Below are 24,369 nucleotides of genomic sequence, written 5' to 3' on the forward strand. Positions count from 1 at the left end.
GAAACTGATGTTTTATCAAAAGGCTATGTTAAAGTGTTAACTCTCATGATTTTTCCCTAGACTTTAAAATTTTGTGTATGACTAATACCTAGATTTATTTTTAATTGTAAGTTATGAATATTTTCTTTTGTTCTGATTATATTATGAGGGCATATTTCTCTTTAACTTTAGATTTGTCATTCAAATAAAGTTGAAATCTGTGTTATACTTGTGCTGTGTTATGATATATGTGAAGAGTCATATCTGAAAAGTTTAGGAATAGAGTAGTAGTGATTATCCTTACTGTTGGATTCTTGAGGTTTGTGTGTGTCTGCTTCAAAACCAAATTTTTTCAGGCTTAAAATTCTGTTCAGTCTTCTCTTGGTTAATATTAAATAAGAAAGTGCCTAATGAAAAATGTATTTTCTTCAGGATATTTTTGCCATGAATTTTCCTAAGATTCTAATTTTAACTCTAATAGAAGCAGTGTTTGCTGTGTCTATTTCTGCAGTCACACTCTAACTTTTCATTACAACACAGATTGTCTACTATTACTAAAAGAGGAGCTGAGATTTGAAGGTTGAAACCTTTCATATAAAATTGGATCTATATCGTAGGGCAGTTGTTTTCTGAAAAACCCTTTAACACTAGTTTCATTTTACGTTTTTGTTAGAAAAATTTATCACAGCTATCTGCTTATGTTTTCTCTTTCTAAGGAACCAGCTTCAGACAATTGGGATAGCAGCTGCAAATACATGGGGTCTGTTTCTTCTTGTGTTGTTGTTGGGGTATGGCTTGGTAGAAATTCCTCGGTCATACTGGAATGGTGCAAAAAGAGGTTATCTACTCATGAAAACTTATTTTAAGGCAGCCAAATTGATGACAGAGAAAGCAGATGCAGAAGAGACTTTAGAAGATGTCATGGAGGTAAGCAAGTTTAAATCCTGGAGTCAACAGTCATCAAGTTTTATGTATCACTTTTTGTATACACTGTTGGTTTTGTTGGTGGTGGTGGTGTTAACAGGATACTGGTGGACTTTAGATTGAAAAACTGGTGATGTGTAATTCTAAAGAATTTCTCACCCATTCAGATGACTCATTGGCAGTTCAACTTCGTAAGATATCATCTCCATCTTCTAATTGACAAAGATGTAGGGTGAATGTATTTGACAGTGTAGGCTTATGCTTGTCCTGGGGTAACTTTTAATAGTTAAAAGTTGAGACTCAAAAAGTGGTCAAAGTTAGATGATAAGTTACATAGTTACCATGACATAGTGGAAATGAAAATTGCAATTAAAGGTTGGGCTTCTTCCTGAATGTTTGACCCAAAATAATCCCACCAAGTCTGGAAACCTCTTTAGAGAGCAATATTCATGGGAATTTGTATGTCTCAGTTTTGTTTCCTGTCTATAATCTTAATAAGGCACTTCATTTTGCTCACTTGTAATATGCATATAATTTGAACAAATCTCATAAAGTTGTTGAAAGTATAAATTTCAATAATATACATGCAAAATACGACAAAGTGCAAAATTTTGCTGTTTAGTAATTTAGTTGATTTTAAAAAAGAATGTAGTCACCTCAAATTTTGCTCTTCTATGAAAATATGCTATTCCAATAACGTTATTCTTCAGCTTAAAACTTTATGCTAAAGGCTTTCATTCATTTTAGAGTAGTCTTCAAGATATTGTAATGTGGCCAATCAAAAAATGATTTGACCCATGTTTAGTTTCAGCCTTATCTCAAGCCCCTAAAGTCTTCCTAACACTGGTCAATTTTGGTTCCTCAAACTTATTAATGGTGATGATAATAGCAAACATGTAGGCAAACAAGTGTATAGACTTATAGACGTATTTGCCTATGCCTTTCCAAGCACTTTATATATATTAATACATTCAGTTCTCAAAACAGCCTTATAAAGGAAGTTTTTTGTCCTTGTTTCTATAAAGGACAGTGAGACACAGAGAGGGAAAGTTTCCCACGTGCAACACAGTTACCGAGTGACGGAGCCAGGCAGTCTGACTCTAGTTTGTGCTTTTAGAAAAGGATCAGGCCCTTTTCTGTAAAGGGCCAGATAGTAACTATTTTAGGCTTTTTGTGCCATATACTCTCTGTTGCAACTGCTTCACTGGCTGGCTGCTTTAGCATGAAAGCAGCCATACCCAATATGAATGAGCAGTGGATGTGTTCAGATAAGAACAGATGGTGGGCTGGAGTGGATCTGGTTTGCCGACCCCTACTCTTAAACATTATGTTCATTGCTTTCTTTGTTCTTTTTTGAGTGTGGTGTTCCCAGATTCTTGGAACCCTCTTTTCTCCATTCTCTTTCGCTAATTCCTACTTCATTTTCAGTTCTCAATACAAGTGAGAATTCTTCAGGGAAGCCTTCTCTGGTAGTTTCCTGGGGCTGCCATAACAAAGTACATGAACTGGGTTGTTTAAACAACAGAAATTTTTTGTCTCAGAGCTCTAGGGGCTAAAGTCCAAGATCAAGGTGTCAGCATGGTTGGTTCCTTTAGAGGGCTATCGGGAAATTTGTACCACATCTCCTGTCTTCTGATAGTTAACTGACAATCTTTGATGTTCCTTAGCTTGTAGATCTCTGTCTTCATATTCACATGATATTCTCCCTGTGTGCCTGTCAGTGTCCAAATTTCCTCTGTTTATAAGGACACCAGTAAGATTAGGGGCCCACTCCATTCCAGTAAGCCTTTTCTTAATTTAACCAGTAAAAGCTGTGAAATCCTATTCCCAGATAAGATTACATTATAAAGTACTGGGTGTTGAGACAACATATGATTTTTGGGGGAACAGAGTTCCAGCCCATAACACCTCCCTTGGTTCTCTAAATTCTTAGATACTCAGCAACCATTTTTAAGTGAACAAAAGAATGAATACTGATTCTTTGATTGTGGTTGAAAATTTTTATGTTGGCTTTTCAGCATTTATTTATAAAATGTTAAGAACTGTAGCATTCCTTAGGCATATGATGGATATTATTATATTTTTCAAAAGAAATTTATATTTGGTAATTTTTATACTTGATATATTTGAAGATTTTTGAATATTTGAATTTTTAAAAAAATTTGAAGATTTATATTTGATAATAAAATACTTAAAAGATCATTTGATAGCTTTCTACTCAAAAGTTGATATTAAAATTCAGTTCTTTCTTCTGTTGATAGGCCTGTTCATTGACCTCAAAATGAACTGCTGCTAAGGCCTTCTGGAGTACTTTGCTTTTAGTCTTCAACCTGATCAAGCAGTACTCAGGCCATTACTCTCCTTACCTGTTAGTCACTGGATTTCTTTCACTTTCCTGAAACTCCTTGTTCTCTTCTGCTTGGAGACTTTGTACATGCTGTCCCTCTGTCTGGAATATTCTTACTCTTTCCTTTGATTGGCTGACTCCTATCCTCAGTTTAGCTTTTTATCTCAGTTTAAATAATCAGTTCATCAGAAAATTTTCCATGTTAGATTATAGAGCAGTTTTCACACCTTTCTGTTTGAATCATACCTGTTTTCTTCATTCAGCTAAGCTCTTTGATAGGAGCAATGTCTGTTGGTACAGATTATTCATGGGTCTGCGTATTTTAAATTTTGGTGGGTATTGCTAAATTATTTTCCAAATAGGTTATTTGACATTTTATTGTATATAGGAGGCCTTTCCCCCTACAGTCTTACCTCATTACAGAATAGCAATTTTTTATAATTTTGTAAGAAAACTGTCCTCATTTTAAAAACTTGTAGTTTTTTTAGTGAGATTGAATATTTTTTTCAGTTATTTATTGGCCAGTGGCATTTCCTCTATAGCTTCCCATTTTTCTATTGATTTTTAAAAATGCTTCATATATTAAGGATAGTATTTTTTTCCATATATATTTTATTTTTTCACAGTTTTGTCTATACACCCTATGGTGTCTCTGCCTCCAGTTTTACATCCCTTAAGGCCATTCTCTGACCTATAATCAGAATGTTCTTTTTAATATCCTGGTTGGTTCATTTTTACCTCCCAGCCTTTGAACATACTGTTTCTTCTTCCTAGAAAAGTGGTTCCAACTTTTCAAAAATTTCCTGTAGTATTATAGGATATTGCGATTCTTTGAGAACTAGTGCTTCTAAAGATTCCCTTCCCTGATGACTTCGTGCCTTTCTTACTCTTTAAATTGTTCATTTAATTATCTCATCACCACACTGTAATCTTAGTGAAAGCCTTACAACACCATGTCTTCCCACTCCACCCTCCAGTATGGATTGTGGTGACCTTTCACCTAGGACAGTGCTGACATATAATGTACTCTTAATCTTAAAAATGTGGAATGAATCGTTAGTTATGACTGCTGAAAGTACTCTGTTGTTGGAAAGGAGCAGGTGCTTTGTGATATTTTTAGTCTGTTCTGCTTCTTCTGTTTTCTTTGCTGCATTTTAGATAATGAGATAATTGAGCTTGAGGAGCAAGGTGGAAGAACAAAGTCTTGTTCTTTTAGAATCGCAAAGTTTGACAGATGGTTCATGAGTTTTTCTAATGCATATTCATCTTTGTATACCAAATGATAAGGCGGTAAATTTAGAAATTTATAGAAAGTGTGAGGGTGTAGATAATTTGTTCTATAATTTTATATTTTTATTTTTGTTATTAAGAACTTTTATTCAGAGAATGGAACTTTATTATATGCTGAGTAATTTAGGTTGTTACTAAACTTGTGAGAATATATATAGTACCTAGAGCATCCTGATTTGAAACACCTAATCTATAGAAATGGAAATGGAAATATTTTTATTTCTCTTACTGTTCTTATAGGAAGTTCGTAAAGTGAATGAGAGCATCAAGTATAACCACCCACTGAGAAAATGTGTTGACACAATACTTAAAAAGGTAATTAAATAATATTCTCATCTACTTTCTTTTGAAATATAAATCTACATAATGTAATATTATAATAAAAGCATCAGAAAAGTATACAAACAGCGTATGATTGACGTCTTCCAGCCTTTTCCATTTTTATGTTAACAGTAAATTAATAGTAATTTGTACATAAAATTTGTTATTATATGTTTAACATTATTTACTGGCAGTATGTTCCATTGAAATGTGTCTATAGAGATTACGTTAAATAATGTAAAATTATTGCTGTGACACAGGGACGGAGATGGACCTTTACAGGTTGTAACAATGTCATTAAATGTAGTCACTGAAGGCATATCTCTTGTAAGAAAATAAACTAAGTTCTCAATAATCACTTTTAAGCAGCTTTGTACATGTTATTTTATAAGCATATTTCATAAAATAAATATTATAAGATATTTAATATGTATATTTAAAAAGAAACTATACGATTAAGATTTTGATGCCTTAGTATTAAATTGGAGGTATTCAATACTTCCAAAAATGATTATTCCATAAATGAGTTTCCCAGTTATCTTCTCAGCAACCATAGAACCACTGAACTATGCCTTTTCCTATGTTTATTTTTAAAGACTTGTATGTAAGTCTTTTTTTAATTCAAGTAGCATTGATTTATGACATTTTAAGTTTTGTGTGTACGTTATATTTCTACTTCTTTATACCCTATACCATCCTCACCACCAAAATTTATTTTCCATCAGTTACCCATACAGTGGAACCCCTTTACCCATTTTACCCTATCCCTATTACTACTTTTTTCTCTGTATGAGTGTTTGTTTGTATTTAGTTTGGTTTATTCATTTATTTTATTAGTTTTTTATACTCCACATATGAGTTAAATCATATAGAGTTTTTCTTTATCTGACTTATTTCACTTAGCATAATACCCTCCAGATCTGTGTTGCAAATGGCAAGATTTTGCCCTTTTGATGGCTGAGTAGTATTCCACTGTGTGTGTGCATGTGTGTGTGTCTGTACACATATACCACATCTTCTTTATCCATTCATTCATTGATGGGCACTTAGATTGTTTATTGGCTATTGTAAATAATGCTGCAGTTTATAGGGGTACAGATATCTTTTAGGATTAGTATTTTCTTATTCATTAGATAAAATCCCAGAGGTGAGATAGTTAGATCATATGGTAGTTCTATTCTTAATTTTTTGAGGACTCACCATACTATCTTTCATAATGGCCTGCATCAATTTACATTCTCACCAATCGTGTGTGAGGGTTCCATTTTCTCCACATCTTCACCAACACTTGTTATTTCTTATCATTTTGATAATAGCCGTTTTGATGATTTGCATTTCTCTTAATAGTGATGTTGAACATCTTTTCAAGTACTTGTTGGCCACCTGTATGTCTTCTTTGGGAAATATCATCTATTCAGCTCCTCTGCCCATTTTTCAGTCAGATTATTCATTGTTGAATTTTATGAGTTCTTTATATATTTTGTATATTAATCTCTTATTGGATATATCATTTGAAATTCTTCTCTCATTTGGTAGGTTGTCTTTTCACTTTATTGATGGTTTCCCTTGCTATATAAAAGCTTTTTAATTTGATGTAATCACATTTGTTTATTTTTGCTTTTTCTTCCGTTGCCTGAGGAGACATATCTAGAAAGATATTTGCTAAGAGTGATATCAGCATCCTGCCTATATTCTGGGATTTTTATGATTTCAGGTCTTACGTTCAAGTTTTTAATCCATTTGAGGTTGAGTTTTATCTATCATGTACAATTGTGGTCTAGTTTCTTTTTTTCTTTTTAATTTTTTGCATGTGGCTATTCAGTTCTTTTCCTATGTTTAAATCTGTCATACTAATCATTAGCTAGTGTTTCTTTTGATTAAGATGACAGTCATGAGAATCAATTCTCTAATCATTTATCTTATATTTGCTACCTTTTGAGACCTATTTATGGAGGTTAACTAACTTGCCCAAGTTCATAGGTGTATTAAATGACTAATAGGGTAGGTGACTCCACATCTGGAAGATATTTGCAAGAAAATTAGATATGCTTAAGAATGAAAGATTCTTAACAAAAATAAAATTTTTTATCTTTTTCAAATAAAATTTCTAAAAATCTACTTGTTCCTTTTAGTGCCCTATAGAGTATCAGGAAAAAATGGGCAGGAACATGGATGATTATGAAGATTTTGATGAAAAGCATAATACCTACCCAAGTGAAAAAAGTCTGGTAAAACTACATAAACAGGTAACTTTATATAGCCTTTTTACCTTCTGATGATTTTAGTTAGATTTACTGGCCACAAAAAGGGAGTTTTGAGTACATGTATATGAGAAACTTCCTTTGATCTTGTCCTTATCATTATTCTTGGAAGTGTTTTAACTTCCTGTTTCTTGACAGGAGTACTGTTGGCATTTGGGGAGGAGAACTATTCACTGAGCAAACTGTTACATATATTACAGAATATTAACATCCTCAGCCCCACCCAGTAAATGCCATTAGCACTTCCCTGTTGTTGTGACAAGCAAAACATGCTCCATAGTGGGCAGTTGAATCACTGTTGTTTCAGAACACTGACAGGTGTACCCCCTGCTGTGTTTTTTAGGTGATTTATTCAGTTCAGAGACATCGACGAACTCAAGTACAATGGCAGATTCTTTTGGAACAAGCATTTTATCTAGAAGATGTAGCAAAAAATGAAACAAGTGCTACTTGTCAGTTTGTTCATACCTTTCAATCGCCAGAGCCAGAAAATAGATTTATTCAATATTTTTATAATCCTACAGTTGGTATGTAATTTTTGATATACATTTCAAAGTTTGATGCTGATAATTTTCCTGATGGAAAGTGTATATTTTCACCAATGCAGAGTTGAATTATAATTGTGTTTTTTGACTTATACCAATTTGAGTTTGATGTTTCCTCATGATCTGCATGATTCTGCAGGTTCTGCATTTTTGGCAGGAATATGTTGTGTTCTTCTCAGAGTAGGAGGCCCATAATATCAGTTTGTTCTGTTATTGGTGATCATTTGTTTAGGATAGTGTCTGCTTGTTTCCACCAGTATGTCTCTCTGCAAATGTATCTTGTGTGGAGGAATTTCAAAACACTGTAAATACACTGTTGCTTCTTTATGGTTTTCCTAATCATTTTTTCTTCTTATCTTACAGAGTGGTACTGGGAATGTCTTTTGCGACCCTGGTTTTATCGGATACTTGCTGTGGTGTTGTCCATATTCTCCGTGATAGTTGTGTGGTCAGAGTGCACATTCTTTAGCACTAGACCTGTCTTATCCCTCTTTGCAGTCTTCATACAGCTGGCTGAAAAAACATACAATTATATTTATATCGAGGTCAGTTTATTTTATATCTGTCATAAATAAATGTCAGTCGTGGTTTAAGTTTAATTCTTAACTGTTGTATCTTTTCTCCACATATTTCTTCTAGTAATAATGAAAGCAGTGAAGTTCCCTCACAGTGGTGTTATTCAGATTTCCAAAAATGAGCTTCATTATTTTACCCAGACTATAAAAACTAAGAACTGTATTTGAGGAGAGATGAAAAGGTGCAAAATAGTGCACAATATTTTTATGAGAATATTTTGATCCTCTTTATGCCAGTGAAGCTAGATAAATTATAGTCTTCATGTGAAGAGTTGCCAAGGGAATGAGAGAACAGGCTCAGTTCAGGAGGTAGATTTGAAATTTATGGATAGGATAGGGACTGATTAAGATCTAGATTTTTTCATAATTTCATTTTCTGAGGTGGTTAAAAAGCTGCTATTACTGTGTTTAAATTTTAGAATGTCAATAAATGTTCGTTGGAATGAAAAGATAATGCTTATAATAGTATATAAAGTTCTAAAGTCTATTAGTCTGAAACTGGGTGTTTTTTTTTTGTTTTGTTTTTTTTTTTTTCAGATTGCTTGCTTTCTTTCCATCTTCTTCCTCAGTATCTGTGTTTATTCTACTGTGTTCAGGATTCGTGTATTTAACTATTACTACCTGGCTTCACATCACCAGACTGATGCTTATAGCCTTCTTTTCAGTGGCATGTAAGTAGACTGTGTTTAGAAACAAGGAAAATGTCTCCATTACATGAATGTCTCTTTTATTTTTTCTTGTTTATGGCTCTTTTACTAACACCTATATTTCTATGAGCTAGTTCTATGAGCTAGCTAATTAATCTAACAAGTATTAATTAGATACTTGTTGATTGGTAGCTAAATCCTGCTTGAAGTTTAGGGTTAAAATAGGTATGCTAGATTAGGAAGGAAAAGAAGGGCATAGTGAGTCTGGATTTACCAATTAGAAGTCAGTAAATAGGTTAGTAATAATAGAAACATTTGATATTTTAGAGACTAAGTCTAGAAAGTGTTCTGAGAATCAGAAAAATTCAGTGATCTCACACTGAATTGTGGAGGACAGAGAAGATCAAAGAAAGGCGATGCCAAAGAATGCTCAAACTACCGCACAATTGCACTCATCTCACATGCTAGTAAAGTTATGCTCAAAATTCTCCAAGCCAGGCTTCAGCAATACGTGAACCGTGAACTTCCTGATGTTCAAGCTGGTTTTAGAAAAGGCAGAGGAACCAGAGATCAAATTGCCAACATCTGCTGGATCATGGAAAAAGCAAGAGGGTTCCAGAAAAACATCTATTTCTGCTTTATTGACTATGCCAAAGCCTTTGACTGTTTGGATCACAATAAACTGTGGAAAATTCTGAAAGAGATGGGAATTCCAGACCACCTGACCTGCCTCTTGAGAAATCTGTATGCAGGTCAGGAAGCAACAGTTAGAACTGGATATGGAACAACAGACTGGTTCCAAACAGGAAAAGGAGTACGTCAAGGCTGTATATTGTCACCCTGCTTATTTAACTTCTATGCAGAGTACATCATGAGAAACACTGGACTGGAAGAAACACAAGCTGGAATCAAGATTGCTGGGAGAAATATCAATAACCTCAGATATGCAGATGACACCACCCTGCTGGCAGAAAGTGAAGAGGAACTCAAAAGCCTCTTGATGAAAGTGAAAGAGGAGAGTGAAAAAGTTGGCTAAAGCTCAACATTCAGAAAACGAAGATCATGGCATCTGGTCCCATCACTTCATGGGAAATAGATGGGGAAACAGTAGAAACAGTGTCAGACTTTATTTTTTGGGGCTCCAAAATCACTGCAGATGGTGACTGCAGCCATGAAATGAAAAGACGTTTACTCCTTGAAAGGAAAGTTATGACCAACCTAGATAGCATATTCAAAAGCAGAGACATTACTTTGCCAACAAAGGTCCGTCTAGTCAAGGCTATAGTTTTTCCTGTGGTCATGTATGGATGTGAGAGTTGGACTGTGAAGAAAGCTGAACGCTGAAGAATTGATGCTTTTGAAGTGTGGTGTTGGAGAAGACTCTTGAGAGTCCCTTGGACTGCAGGGAGATCCAACCAGTCCATTCTGAAGGAGATGAGCCCTGGGATTTCTTTGGAAGGAATGATGCTAAAGCTGAAACTCCAGTACTTTGGCCACCTCATGCAAAGAGTTGACTTATTGGAAAGGACTCTGATCCTGGGAGGGATTGGGGGCAGGAGGAGAAGGGGACGACAGAGGATGAGATGGCTGGATGGCATCACTGACTCGATGGACGTGAGTCTGAGCGAACTCCAGGAATTGGTGATGGACAGGGAGGCCTGGCGTGCTGCAATTCATGGGGTTGCAAAGAGTCAGACACGACTGAGTGACTGAACTGAACTGAAGAAGATCAAAAGAATAATTTTTGCTAAGAGATTTAGCAGAATTTTAGAGAGATGGCTCCAGCTTGGGCTAAATTGCACAATCTATTGTTTGTCCATATTATTAAACTATTTACATTAAGTTTTTAGGGCTGGACTTTGGGAACTTCAAAGGAATCAATATCTGAAGCATCTCTAAGACTTTTTTTTAACCTTTTTCCCCCAAATAATTATAGATTCAAAGGAAGTGGCAAATACAGTACAGAATCTTAGTAACCTTCACCCAGCCTCCCCCAATGGAGACATTTTATACTGCTGTTGTACAATATCAAAAGCAAAACTTTACACAGACACATTACTGTTAATGAGACCACAACAGACTTTATTAGCTCTCACTTTTTTTTTTATACTTTTTTCATTTGTGTGTGTGTGTATGTGTAGATTCCTGTAACCACCACCATAATCAAGATACAGAATATTCTGTCACCCCAAAATAACTCCTCATATCACCTGTTTATATTCATACCCTCTCTTCATTGTCATCGCTTCCTGTTCTCCAGCTCCTTGTTTTGTAAGGTTCTCTTTTTATCTGGTCACAACTCTCCAGAAAGTAGGCATAGAAGGAACATGGCTCAGCATAAATAAGGCCATATATGACAAACCTACAGCAAACATTATCCTCAGTGGTAAACAACTGAAAGCATTTCCTCTAAACTCAGGAACAAGACAAGGGTGCCCACTTTTACCACTGTTATTCAACATAGTTTTGGAAGTCCTTGCCATCACAATCAGAGAAGAAAATGAAATAAAAGGAATCCAGATTGGAAAAGAAGTAAAACTCACACTGTTTGCAAATGACATGATTCTCTACACAGAACACTCTAAAGATGCCACCAGAAAATTACTAGAGCTAATCAATGAATATAGTAAAATTGCAGGATATAAGATTAATACACAGAAATCCCTTGGATTCCTACATACTAACAATGAAAAATTATAAAAAGAAATTAAGAAAACAATCCCATTCACCACTGCAATACAAATAATAAAATACTTAGGAATAAATTTACCTAAAGAGACAAAAGACTTGTATGCAGAAAACTATAAGACACTGATGAAGGACATCAAAGATGAACAAGTGGAGAGAGGTTGGCACAAAAATAGAAATATAGACCAAAGGAACAAGATAAAAAGTCCAGAGATAATTCTACACACCTGTGGGCACCTTATCTTTGACATAGGAAGCAAAAATACACAATGGCGAAAAGACAGTCTCTTCAACAAGTGGTGCTGGGAAAACTGGTCAGCTGCCTGTATAAGAATGAAATTAGAACATCTTCTAACATCATACACAAAAATAAACTCAAAATGGATTAAAGACCTAAATGTAAAACCAAAAACTATAATACTTTTAGAGGAAAATAGAGCACTCTGACATAAACCACAGCAAGACCCTGTATGTTCTCCTAGAATAATGGAAATAAAAATAAACAAATAAGACCTAATTAAACTTAAAAACTTTTGCACAATGAAGGAAGCTCTAAACAAGGTGAAAAGACAACCCTCAGAATGGGCAAAATTAATAGCAAACAAAACAACTGACAAAAATTTAAGCTCCTAAGTATATAAGCAGCTCATGCAGCTCAACAGCAGAAAAACAAACAGCCTAGGATAAAAGTGGGCAGAAGACCTAAACAGACATTTCTCCAAAGATGACATACAGATGGCTAATAAACACATGATAAAATGCTCAATGAAGCTCAAAATTATTAGAGAAATGCAAATAAAAACTACAATGAGCTATCATCTGACTCCAGTCAGAATGGCTATCATCAAAAAGTCTACAAGCAATAAATGCTGGAGAGGGTGTGGAGAAAAGGGACCACTCTTACACTGTTGGTGGGAATGCAAATTGATATAGCCACTATGGAGAACAGTATGCTGTGCTGCTGTACTTAGTTGCTCAGTCTTGTCCGACTCTTTGCCACCCCATGAACTATAGCCCACCAGGCTCCTCTGCCCATGGAATTTTCCAGACAAGAATACTGGAGTGGGTTGCCATGCCCTTCTCCAGGGATCTTCCTAACCCAGGGATTGAATCCATGTCTCCTGCATTGCAGACAGATTCTTTACTGTCTGAGCCACCAGGGAAGCCCAAGAATACGGGAGTGGGTAGCCTATTCCCACTTCTCCAGGGGATCTTCCTGCCCCAGGAATCAAACCAGGGTCTCCTGCATTGCAGGAGGATTCTTTACCAGCTGAGCTACCAGGGAAGCCTGGAAAGCAGTATAGAAATTCCTTTAAAATCTAGGAATGAAGCTACGATACAACCCAGCAAGTCTACTACTGGGCATATACTCTCAGAAAATCAGAATCGAAACAGACACATGTACCCCAATGTTCATTGCAGCACTACTTAGAATACCTAAGACAAGGAAGCAACCTAGATGGCCACTGACAGATGAATGGATAAGGAAGTTGTGGTATATATACACAATGGAATATTACTCTGCTATAAAAAGAAATGCATTTGAGTCAGTTCTAATGAGGTGTATGAACCTAGAGCCTATTGTCCAGAGTGAAATAAGTCAGAAAAAGAGACAAATGTATATTAAAACATATACATGGAATCTAGAAAGATAGTACTGACAATCCTGTTTGCAGGGCAGCAAAGGAGACAGACATTTTGGACACAGTGGGGGAAGGAGAGCGTGGAATGATATGAGAGAAAAGCACTGAAACATACACATTACCAAATGTAAAATGATAGCCAGTGAGAAGTTGCTGCATAACACAGCCCAGCCCAGTGCTCTGTGACAACCTGGATGGGTGGGATGGGGAGGGATGTGGGAAAGAGGGGTCAAGAAAGAGGGTACATGTATGCCTAATACTGATTCATGCTGATATATGGCAAAAGCTGTCACAATATTATAAAGTAATTATCCTCTAATTAAAAAAACAAAATATAATTAAAAAAACTGAGCTCCAACAATTATTTATATCTGTAGTTGTCAGAGTTGACATAATGTGATACAACTTCAGATCTTTTATGTACTGAGTACAATTCGCTTTGAGGATTGAGCTAAATTGCACAGAAGAGGCACATACAAAACCACTCTACAAATTGTTGGGATAAAGCAGTGGCAAACCTCACCAAAGGAGGCATCCTGAGGCTGGAGTTTTGTTTTGTAGGTGTTGATGTTTTTTAGGAAACTGTGGTATTAATAGGACTTTCAGAATGTCTTTCAAGTAAGGGCAGTTCATATTAAGAATTCAAAATACAAATAGATGAGAATAATGGAATGATCTGAAACATTCTCAGTGTATTTCAAGATAACATAAAATGTGTATTGCTGCTTTATTCTTATATATTGTGTTTGTTTATGCTTTATTGCAGGTTATTTTGCCGTTTGACTCCTCCTTTATGTCTTAATTTCTTGGGTTTGACCCACATGGATTCATCCATCTCTCACCAAAATACACAGCCAACTGCTTATACATCTGTAAGTATGGTAAAAAAGAGTTCTTTAGATTCATTATCTATATGGGATGCTATTATTGTGAAATTTCTTTTTACTGCTGGCAAACAGATCTATTGCATTATTAGAATCTTTTAAAAAATTACTTGAACTTTCTTTTACACATTGTATATGTAGTTACTAATGACTGGGTAAAGGTGATATTGCTTTTGTTTTATTATAAACAAAATTTTTTGGTCCAGCTAAGCATATTCACAGACCTGACCTATAATAATATTAACCTTTATGTTTATAGTCTTAGTGTAATTGATGATTTTCAGTAATATTTATATAATATTAATTTCTTAGGAGAAAATAAGCCATATCAAGATATAATAGACACATAACATTGTATTATTTTAAGGTATACAACATAATTAGTATATGTATATATTGTGAAATAGTTATCACAGTAAGTTTAGTTAATATTCATCACCACACAGTCACAGGTTTTTTCCTCTTGTGATGAGGACTTAAAAATCAGTCTATTTAATGCTTCTACTTTTTTGAAAACTCCAAATTTATTTATATAGCTGGTTATGATAAACTTTCTAATGATGAAAAAGAATGAAATATATAGAGCTGTACTGATTTAACTAAATTTTTTTCTCGCTCCTTAGATTATGGGTTCCATGAAAGTTTTATCCTTTATTGCAGATGGTTTCTATATATATTATCCTATGTTGGTGGTAATTCTCTGCATTGCTACGTATTTTAGGTAAGAAACTTAACATTGCTTGTTTTTTCTTATATATATATATATATATATATATATATATATATATGTATATATATCCTGATCTGGATATCTTTCTCCTTAAAATTCTTTTAAATATTCACTGATTGGGTTTTAGTTGTTTGTTTTATTGTGGCTTTGGAAATGCTGGGGGTAGTTTAAAGAGATTGCTTGAGTGCTGGGTCAGGGTCTCCCTCCAAAGATACTTTCAAGAAAAGAGAGTTATTCTAAGTATTTGGCCTACAAAGTGATAGGATTAATAACAGAATGTTAACTCTGAGTCCTGGCCTTTGGTCATGGCAGCCAGTGTATCTGATAAAACACCTGCTTGCCCAGCTTCTATTTGGTAACATGTATTAGTCTTAGGGCTTTCCGCATAATAATTTTTGGGTTTCTGGATGTTTCAGACCATAATCAGCACAAAAGATCAGTTAAGGACAGTTGTAATCAGACAGTACATGGAAAGTACATGGACTACTCTTTTTATCAGATCAGAAAAATTGGTAGAAGCTTGGCAGAGATCTGACTCAAGAGGAGTTAAAAGACAGGTGTCCTTGGCTTCTAGCACCTTGTCTTCCCTACTTTCACGTTAAGTGCCTTCATCCTGTACTCTGCCTACCTTCTTCACTGCTTCAGTGCTCCATGACACACCAAAAATGCTACTTAAAAAAATTTTATTGATAATAAGTTTCATCCAACCACTTTTCATTTAAATCTTTCAGTATAATTAGTTATTACAAATAGTTTACAAATAGCATATATTATTATACTAATATTTTAACACTTGGATATTGAGTAAAAAAGACCAATATTATTTGAAATAAATTCTCTGTTGAATTTTTTTAAAGCATCTATATTTTATCTTCTCATAAGTAAAGGAGCCAAAGGATTATAATTTAAAATAAAACTTAATATGAACTGGTGAAAATGAAAGTCTCTCAGTCGTGTCTCTTTGTGACCCCATGGACTGTAGCCCACCAGACTCCTCTGACCATGGAATTCTCCAGGCAGGAATACTGGAGTGGGTTGCCATTCCCTTCTTCAGGGGATCTTCCTGACCTGGGGATTGAACCTAGGACTCCTGCATTGCAGGCGAATTCTTTACCAGTTGAGCTATCAGGGAAGCCCATGAACTGATAAAACAATATAATATTTTCAGCTTTTTTCTGTAAGGTAGGAAAGACAGAGGTTTATATTTATTATGAAAATGATGTGTTAAAAATAAGAGACCAGTCATCCTTTGGATGTCCAAAACTAAACTTTTTTTATGTGCTTATTCATTTAAAAAGTTTATAAACTACAAATGGAACATTAAGAGCTTGTGATGTATAAATCTTATTTCCTCATCTTAGTGGTTATCTTGGTAAGATTGGCATCTCTACTTAAGGTTAGCATCTTATTAGATTGACATATGCATCAAGGAATAGATGGATGGGATAGTGCCTTGTCAACTCTAAAATTTTAATGTAAGGAATTGTGTCTAAAAGGAAAATTGTTTAACTTAAAAATATTTCTTTAAAAGTGTTGTTTTATAATTAAGATAAACTTTGCTAGTTTTTTAAGGAGACAAACTCCTTAAAGTTTGTCTTTAAGGAAAAGAAAGGTCATATACCTCAATTATCAAATTATATTTTTATAATTTATATATATTATATATGTAATATATAATATAATATATATTTATATTTAAAAATATACTGTATTATAGGAATATTTGAAGAAATGCCTTGCAGGCATTTCAGCATTAACTTGACTTTATAGGTCAGTTTTCTTTTGGAATGCTGCCATAATAGTCTAATTCCTTTATTACTAGCACATAACCATACACAGAACTATTAATAATATTCAGACTTAACTGCCTAGAGCCTATAAAGCTGTTTCCTGACACTTTAAACAAAGCTACAACCTTTCCAGAGACAATGATCTCATCCTGCAGTATAGTATTCCCACAGGTATATAAGGATGGTAGGGGAATATTTAAAGTCACAGAATTAGCATGACCGTCCACCTGAAACCCCAATTTTACTCACTGGTAAGTCATACAAGCATTCCTTATATATTAAAACAAGCAGATAATTTATGAACTAGTCAGATTTTTACACATCACTGATGTGAAATGGGAGATCTTTTTTCTTAATTGCTTCACTGTTTTCTCTTCTTCCTAACACACATGAATACACACACACACACACATACACATACACTCCTCCCTTTCTTCTTCCTCTCTCTCCCTTGCTTCATGTATGGTGTTCAGAATTCTGCCATTAAAAGTACATTAGTAAAAAAGTTTGAAAACTAAGGTAGTAAAAAGAACTTGGTCTTTGTTTTGTTTTAGATTTAAATCCTCAGCTCTAAAATTTATTAATTGGCCTTTAGCAAAGTATTTAACACCCTTTGCTTCTGTTTCCTTATCTATAAAGTAATATTTATCTCTTAGAGTTATAGTAAGATTTAAATAAGAGTAACTGTAAACTATCTGATGCATAATAGTAGTTTAACAGATATTAATCCTTCCTTCCTTATGTACCATATTTTCAGAGTATTCCTGTCCTGCACAACAATGAGGTTTAAAGTAAAAACCAGATAAGATATAAATGATAGCCCCCAGATAAGCTGTAATAATCAATTCTGAATTTATAGTAACACTGATTTAAATAGAATTGACTAGTTCTCCGGATTAACAAAACAGAACATGAAAGTCAGTTTGCATAATTAAGACTTTCTAAGCCAAGAATATTCTGCACTTGTAAATACTGGTTATATATGTGTATTAAAATTGCTGTTTGAATACCAGAAAAGAATAAATTGCTTTTGTATTATAGCTATTGCTTAGCATCCTGTTATAATAATCTTCTGAAAGTATGCTGTGGCCTGACTTAATTTGTGTCTGTAAGAAGTCGGGCTTTGGTGCATACCCTAGTCAGTGGAGCACTGGGCATTTAAGTTTCTTAGAAAGGGAAATAAGTACTTTTTGAAGAAAGACATATGTAGCGCTGTAGAACTTGACATGATAACTAGAAATACAACAGAGCCTTCCAATTTAAACATTTACAGTATGAAATAATGCTTATCTTTTTGAAAATCTACTTTTATTAGCTTGGGAACTCGTTGTTTGAATCTACTTGGTTTCCAGCAGTTCATGGGAGATAATGATATGACATCAGACTTAGTTGATGAAGGAAAAGAATTAATTAGACGAGGTAAGATTTGTCTTTTAAAATAAATGAAGAGAAAGTACTTATTCAAAATACAAAATTAATGTTTGTATGATTTGAAACTTCTAATCTATCTTAAGACATTACAAATTAATGTGTTTTAGCTAAAATTCTATGGAAAGCCTTCACAGCAAAAAAAAATTTGAAAACATATATGGTTATTTCATCTGTCTTTAAGAAATTCTGTAGCAGAAATTGTTAATATGTCTGCAACTAAATAATACCCTTGTTTAGTATTGGAATCATTTTCTTGTTTTCTTTGAAATAGATTTGTCAAATTGAATACAATATAAAACTCATTAAAGAATCACCATTAGTTTAATAATTTTTCATTCAAACCAAGGCTGGTTTTTAGAATGTAGTGATCATTAACAGCCTGTTAGAATGCATTGTGCTCTACTGGAATCTAATCTCAAAACTGAGTGTATCAAATTTCTTGATGTTCAAGTGATGGTAGAATAGGAAGGAAAAGAAGAACAAAACTTGAGTTTGGGGACATTGGTTTTTAGGCATTCTTCCTACTTGAGCATGGGGTTCTTTATGATCTTATTTAAACATAAACCCCAAATGTACTATGGCTCTAAAATATGCTAGCGTAGCCTTCACATGCTCTCACAGGAAGGTGGTGCCTAGTTAATTAATATAATAGTTCTGCTGTTTGCATTAATCAGACTTCATCTGGAGTATCATATCCAGTCCTGGATAAGATTTTCAAGAGTAGGACTGGTAAGTCAGAAAGAATTTAGAGGAAGGTAGGCAGAATGATGAGTGTGTCAGGTATATCTTATGGGAAAAAAGCACTGAGTATATAGCCAGAAGAGAGTAATGGCAAAAAAAAATCTTATGCAGAAAAAAGTATGAATTTTAATTTAGAAGACAAAAACGAAGAAAAAGAGAAGCTGCCTAGAAGCACATTTCAAGTCACCATGGGGAGAAGTTCTTCCTCACTGAAACTGTTTAGATAGAGCCTAAGAGCGATCTCCAGCAGAAGTTGGGAAGGTATTCTCTATGGAGTTAGGTGACCTCTCCGGTTCTTTCCAACAATAACCTATTACCTTTGACTTTGTAGTAATTTAAAGGAAATTGGTCATAGCCTGATACCTTTACTTCAGTTACTCTACATCTAATTAAACCATATTATACCAAATTTGAGACCACTTTTCTGTCTCTAGAGAAGAGAAAAAGGCAACGGCAAGAAGAAGGTGAAAATAGAAGAAGAGTAAGTATAGTACTTACTAACTTGCTATAACCTAAAGATTAATGGGAACTATCATAAGAATCTAATTGATTTTGACTGAAAACAATGGGACAGTGATATAGGATGTATTTTTACAGAAAGGCGATTTTAATAGTTTCAGATATGCATGCTAGGAATTCTGTCAGACCTGTTCTAAAAAGTCATTAGTAATAAATTACTTCATGTCCAACATCTAGAAGTTTCTTGCCTAAGCTAGGGGCAGTAAATATTTATTGAATAAGAATAAATTCATGCAGTCTTGCTGTTGAAGTGATTTTGATTGCTTGAAAAATATGCTTTTTTGTGTTATGGCATTAATTTTATTCCTCTTTAATTTTTCTTAAGTCCTTTGTTTGCTAAGGCAAACTAACCTCCTTGAGAACTGAAAAGGCAAAAAGTGAGAAAAATCTAGTCATAGTCACTATAAATTTTCAATACCCGAGTGTGTCCATACTGGAGAAGGGAAGACTCAGGAGACATGATAGTTGTCTTTGTGTATTTTAGTGTATGTCATGGAAAGGGAGACTTGTTCTTTATTTCTGAAGGCATAACTAGCACCAAAGAGTGGAATAGAGTTCACCTCTATGTGAAAACTCAGGGTTTACCAAAATTGGAACAGGATGATCAAACATAGAATTTTTCACATCTTCTAATAAGAAAGCCAAATAGCATCTGGCATGACTATTTTAGAGTGAAACTCTGCACTGCATGGGTTCCTTTCAATTCTAAGAATAATGAGTAGAATCCCAGTTAAGATTTTAGTGCAATTAAGACACAATGCCACGTGAGTCATTACCTAATTATGTTTATCTACAACTTTAATTTTGCTATCAAAAATGACTTTTTGGGTCTCAATGATTTGTAGAATCGTATTTGGGTAGAATAAAATTTTATTAACATCTTATTAATTATTTTGAGTTTCATAATCCTTCTATGGTCAAGATAACCTTACTGTAGTTATAATATTATTTTGACATTTTAGATGGAAGTCAATAACTTAAAATAATCATAGCTAGTAAAACTGTCTATAAATGTCTTCAAGTTAAGTTTGATGACTATTAAAATCATTTAGAAATAAAGGAAATTATCTATGATTTCTAAAGGCACTGTGCTAATTATACTGATTATCTGACAAATTCCTGATGAAAAAGAATTAGATTATATTACTCTACATATATAATCTAATATTAATCAGTTATCATTGATGAATTATTTTCTGACTGTGTGTTCTCATGTTATATGTTTGTGATTCTTTTCTAGGAATGGAAAGAGCGTTATGGACACAGTAGAGAAGATTCCACTAGAAACAGAAATGTTCATATTGACCCAAAAGAATCAAACTTCTCAGAAATGAGTACCAACCGATGTAAGTAGTTTATTATCTAGTTTTTGTAAGAAATTTTTTTCTTATGCTTGCTTGTCTTTATAGAATAATAAGTGAGGTTCTGCAGTGCCTTTCCTTTTTTCATCCCTCAGTATATGGGAGGAAGAGGAAAGTCAAATATGCATTAGGTAGGAGAAGGAGACATCTGGGACATCAAATGAATAGTTGTCATTATACTATCTAAATAATAGTACTTATCCCAGGCATATTTTTGGCAGGTATCGGTTTCTATTAACCTAGATGTTTTTCAGGCTATTTGGTCATTTTTATAATAAATTACTGACTGACTCTTATGTGTCGGGTACTTTCCCAGGAGTATGAAGAAGACAATTTCCATCCTTGGTTTGCCCTTAATTGAATGAGGAACTGATACCAGGCAGAAGACATTGGCCAGTGGATTGAGTCAGGAAGCCTCCCCACATTCTTGATTTTGTCATATGCTTTTGGGAGGGTGACAAGAGACCTATTTGTGTGTAGGATCCAGCACTGAGTAGAAGGGAGAGGAGAGATGCAGGGATGCTGAGAGAGTGTAAGGGTGCACACATGATGCTGAAGGACTCAGCTCAAGGGAGGAAAAGGAATTCTTCATTGGGAAAAGATTTCTGTTATAAAGAAATACTATTTAGGAATGAGTAGTACTTAGCCAGTTGAAGGGGTTTTTAGGCAGAACAAAGAATGTGCAACATGCGAGAACTTTTGGGGCAATGTAGATTTTCCTCTATGACTAGAACCTGAAGTATGAGAAGCTTGATGAGAGGAAAGGCTACAGAGATAGTTGGGAAACGTATTATCACGCTTAGAAGTTTGGATTTTATCCCAAAGGTAAGATTTCAGTATGGAAAGAAGCATGCTCAGATTTTTGGTTTAGAAAGATGAATTTGACATCTATATAAAGTATTATTTCCAGGGAAGTGAGATACAACACAGTTTAGTGTCTGTTGTAGTAATGCAGTCAGAAAATGATGAGGGCCTTAATACACAATATTGGTTTTATGGAATAAATCAACACAACATTGTAAAGCCATTATCCTCTAATTAAAGATAAATGAAAAAACAAAAAAATGATGAGGGCTTAAAATAAGCATCCTTGAGATAACCCTGGAGATAAAGAAGAGAGGATGTGTTTGGATGAGATTTAGCATAAAAGAAATAATAGAAAGCTGAAGTTTCAATTAAAGCTAGGAAATAGAGGGATAATTCTACAAAGATATTTGGAAGCTTATCTTGGATTTGGACTTAACAGAGTGCAGAGATCTGGGGGGTATAGGAGAATGGTTAAGAGGAAACACAAAACCTTGGGATGATGAGTTAGAACCTGGCATGAGGGAGGCAACCAGTATTTGCTGAATGAATGAGATAACTAGTGGAGGGCAGAGTCCAAGATGACAACAATGTAAGGTAAGAGAGAATTGGCTTGCCTTAAATTTTCAAAAAGAGCTGTGTCATGGTTTGTTTTGAAGCTGTTGAGCTGCTCAAAATAACACTGTGAAAATTTAGGTTTTTATGGAGAAAACATCATTCATATAGGGAAAGGAGAGTTAGTTTTTCTAGATCTGTGCTGACCAAGGTGGTAACCATTAGCCACATATGGCTGTTTAGCATTTGCAGGGTAGCTGGTGCCCCATATTGAAATGATAATATTTTGGATGTATTGGGTTAAATATGTTAAAATTAATTTCAACTATTTCTTTTTACTTTTTAAATGTATTTACTAGTAAAAAGTAAATACAGGGCTTGCAATTTATTTCTGTTGGACATTGCTTCCCTGAATTCTTGCCCTATGGAAAAAAGAGTTAGTCCTTTATTGCAGAGTTTGAGTTGATTGCATCTTAAAATCGTAGCTGAGAAATGAGATGTAGCAGCCCCTGGATTCACTATGAAACCAGCTGAAACTTATTTAATTGTGAACAGTTTCACTGTTACGATTGCTGCTGCTGTTCATTCTCTAAGTCGTGTCTGACTCTTTGCGAACCCATTCACTGCAGCACTGCCGGTGCTTCCCAGTTCTTCACTGTCTCCCAGAGTGAGCTCAAACTCAAGTCCATTGACTCAGTAATGCCATCCAACGATCTCATCATCTGTCGTCCCCTTATCCTGTTGCCCTCAATCTTTCCCAGCATCAGGGTCTTTTCCAATGAATCAGCTTTTTCAATCAGTACTGAAGGTTCGGCTTCAGCACCGGTCCTGCCAATGAATATTCAGGGTTGATTTCCTTTAGGATTGATTGGTTTGATCTCCTTGCTGTCCAAGGAACTCTCAAGAGTCTTCTCCAACACCATAGTTCAAAAGCATCAATTCTTCAGCGCTCAGCCTTCTTTATAGCCCAACTTTCACATCCATACCTGACTACTAGAAAAACCATAGCTTTGACTATATGGACCTTTGTCAGCAAAATGATGTCTCTTCTTTTTAATATACTGTCTAGGTTTGTCATAGCTATTCTTCCAAGGAGCAAGTGTCTTTTAATTTTGTGGCTGCAGTCACCATCTGCGTTGAAGTTAAATACTAATTCTGTTGCTGTAGCTGCTTCTGAGCTTAGACTACATACAAGGGAGAACTCTTCTTTCTTATTTTCTATCATATTATTAATCATTTAATATAATTTTGAGATAACCGTGTAGTTATCCTTTCTTAATATTGTCTTCACAATGAAAATTCAGATCCTTTAAAATCTTGACTTTCTGTGTGCCCGTAGACTGTGACCCATAAAGACAATAGAAAGTGGAATTTTTTTTCTTCTTTTGCAGCGACATCTAAATATACCAGGGCTAATAACAGGACTGAAAGGGACCGAATAGAACTTCTTCAAGATGCGGAACCTTTGGATTTTAATGCAGAAACGTTCTCTGATGACCCTCTTGAATCTGAATCAGGAAGGTAAGTTCCAGGTTGTCCTTTTGGCTCCAGTATTCCTCTGAAAATTTGATAACATTCTGACTTGACGAGATAAACATAAGGAAAATATTCATCTTTATTGCTAATGTAAAACATATTAAGCAACGTTTGATACCTTTTAACACCTGCTAATCTTTTATATTTTAAAAATTATCAGTGGTAGTAGTTGAAATTAGTACTTTCATAAATTATTACCAGTAGTATGATAAATAACAAAGAATTGAAATCATTTGGTAGAGTCTTAACAATATTTATATTCCTATTCTGACAATTCTATTTATGAAATCCATCATATTTGGCAATAGTTACATAGATATGACTGGGTGGCACTGTATTCTGAGCACTTTAACAACAGTAATCGTGTTTTATGACTGTAAGTCCAATTGGAATTGAATCTAGAGAGGCTCAGTAACTTACCCAGGATCACACAACTTTTAAGTAACAAAATCAGGCATTTAAACCCCAGGACTCTGGCTTCAGAGTCTGTGCTTTTAGCTGTTATACCAAGTAGAAACAATTAAACAAAAGCAAAACATCATGGGCATGAAGATATTTGCTTATAAATAGCAAGAGGAATATTCTGTTTATATTCAACAATACAGAGTAGTTATTAAATCCAAATTTCATGATGTGTTTTATATCTCTCTTTTCCTTTCTTTTTTACATCTCTCATCCTGCCATATGTGTCATATCATAGGCTGTAAAACAGTTGTTGGTTGATTTATAATTATAGGTAAATCTCTTGGGGATAATATCCTTGGAGAATAAGTTTCTGATTTCAGCTACTGAATAGAT

The 24,369-nt window shown here is 34.5% G+C and overlaps 1 protein-coding gene across 9 annotated transcripts in view; it reads left to right on the forward strand.

Annotated features, from left to right (window-relative positions):
* Window positions 1-24,369, forward strand: part of LMBRD2 (LMBR1 domain containing 2) — a 51,745-nt gene that overhangs the window by 21,393 nt on the left and 5,983 nt on the right. For 8 of the 9 annotated variants that reach the window (XM_044932549.2, XM_025270605.3, XM_025270604.3 and 5 more), the window contains 12 exons: window positions 696-906; window positions 4,781-4,855; window positions 6,994-7,107; window positions 7,466-7,649; window positions 8,031-8,212; window positions 8,780-8,913; window positions 13,987-14,092; window positions 14,728-14,825; window positions 17,940-18,043; window positions 19,231-19,277; window positions 20,556-20,661; window positions 23,427-23,556. In XM_044932549.2, the coding sequence (XP_044788484.1) occupies window positions 696-906; window positions 4,781-4,855; window positions 6,994-7,107; window positions 7,466-7,649; window positions 8,031-8,212; window positions 8,780-8,913; window positions 13,987-14,092; window positions 14,728-14,825; window positions 17,940-18,043; window positions 19,231-19,277; window positions 20,556-20,661; window positions 23,427-23,556 (1,491 nt within the window). Of the gene's footprint in view, window positions 1-695; window positions 907-4,780; window positions 4,856-6,993; window positions 7,108-7,465; window positions 7,650-8,030; window positions 8,213-8,779; window positions 8,914-13,986; window positions 14,093-14,727; window positions 14,826-17,939; window positions 18,044-19,127; window positions 19,278-20,555; window positions 20,662-23,426; window positions 23,557-24,369 lie in introns of those variants that run through there. The other variant, XM_006074881.4, reaches the window with a different exon arrangement.

Source organism: Bubalus bubalis, chromosome 19, assembly GCF_019923935.1.
Source record: "Bubalus bubalis isolate 160015118507 breed Murrah chromosome 19, NDDB_SH_1, whole genome shotgun sequence".
NCBI lineage: Eukaryota > Metazoa > Chordata > Mammalia > Artiodactyla > Bovidae > Bubalus > Bubalus bubalis.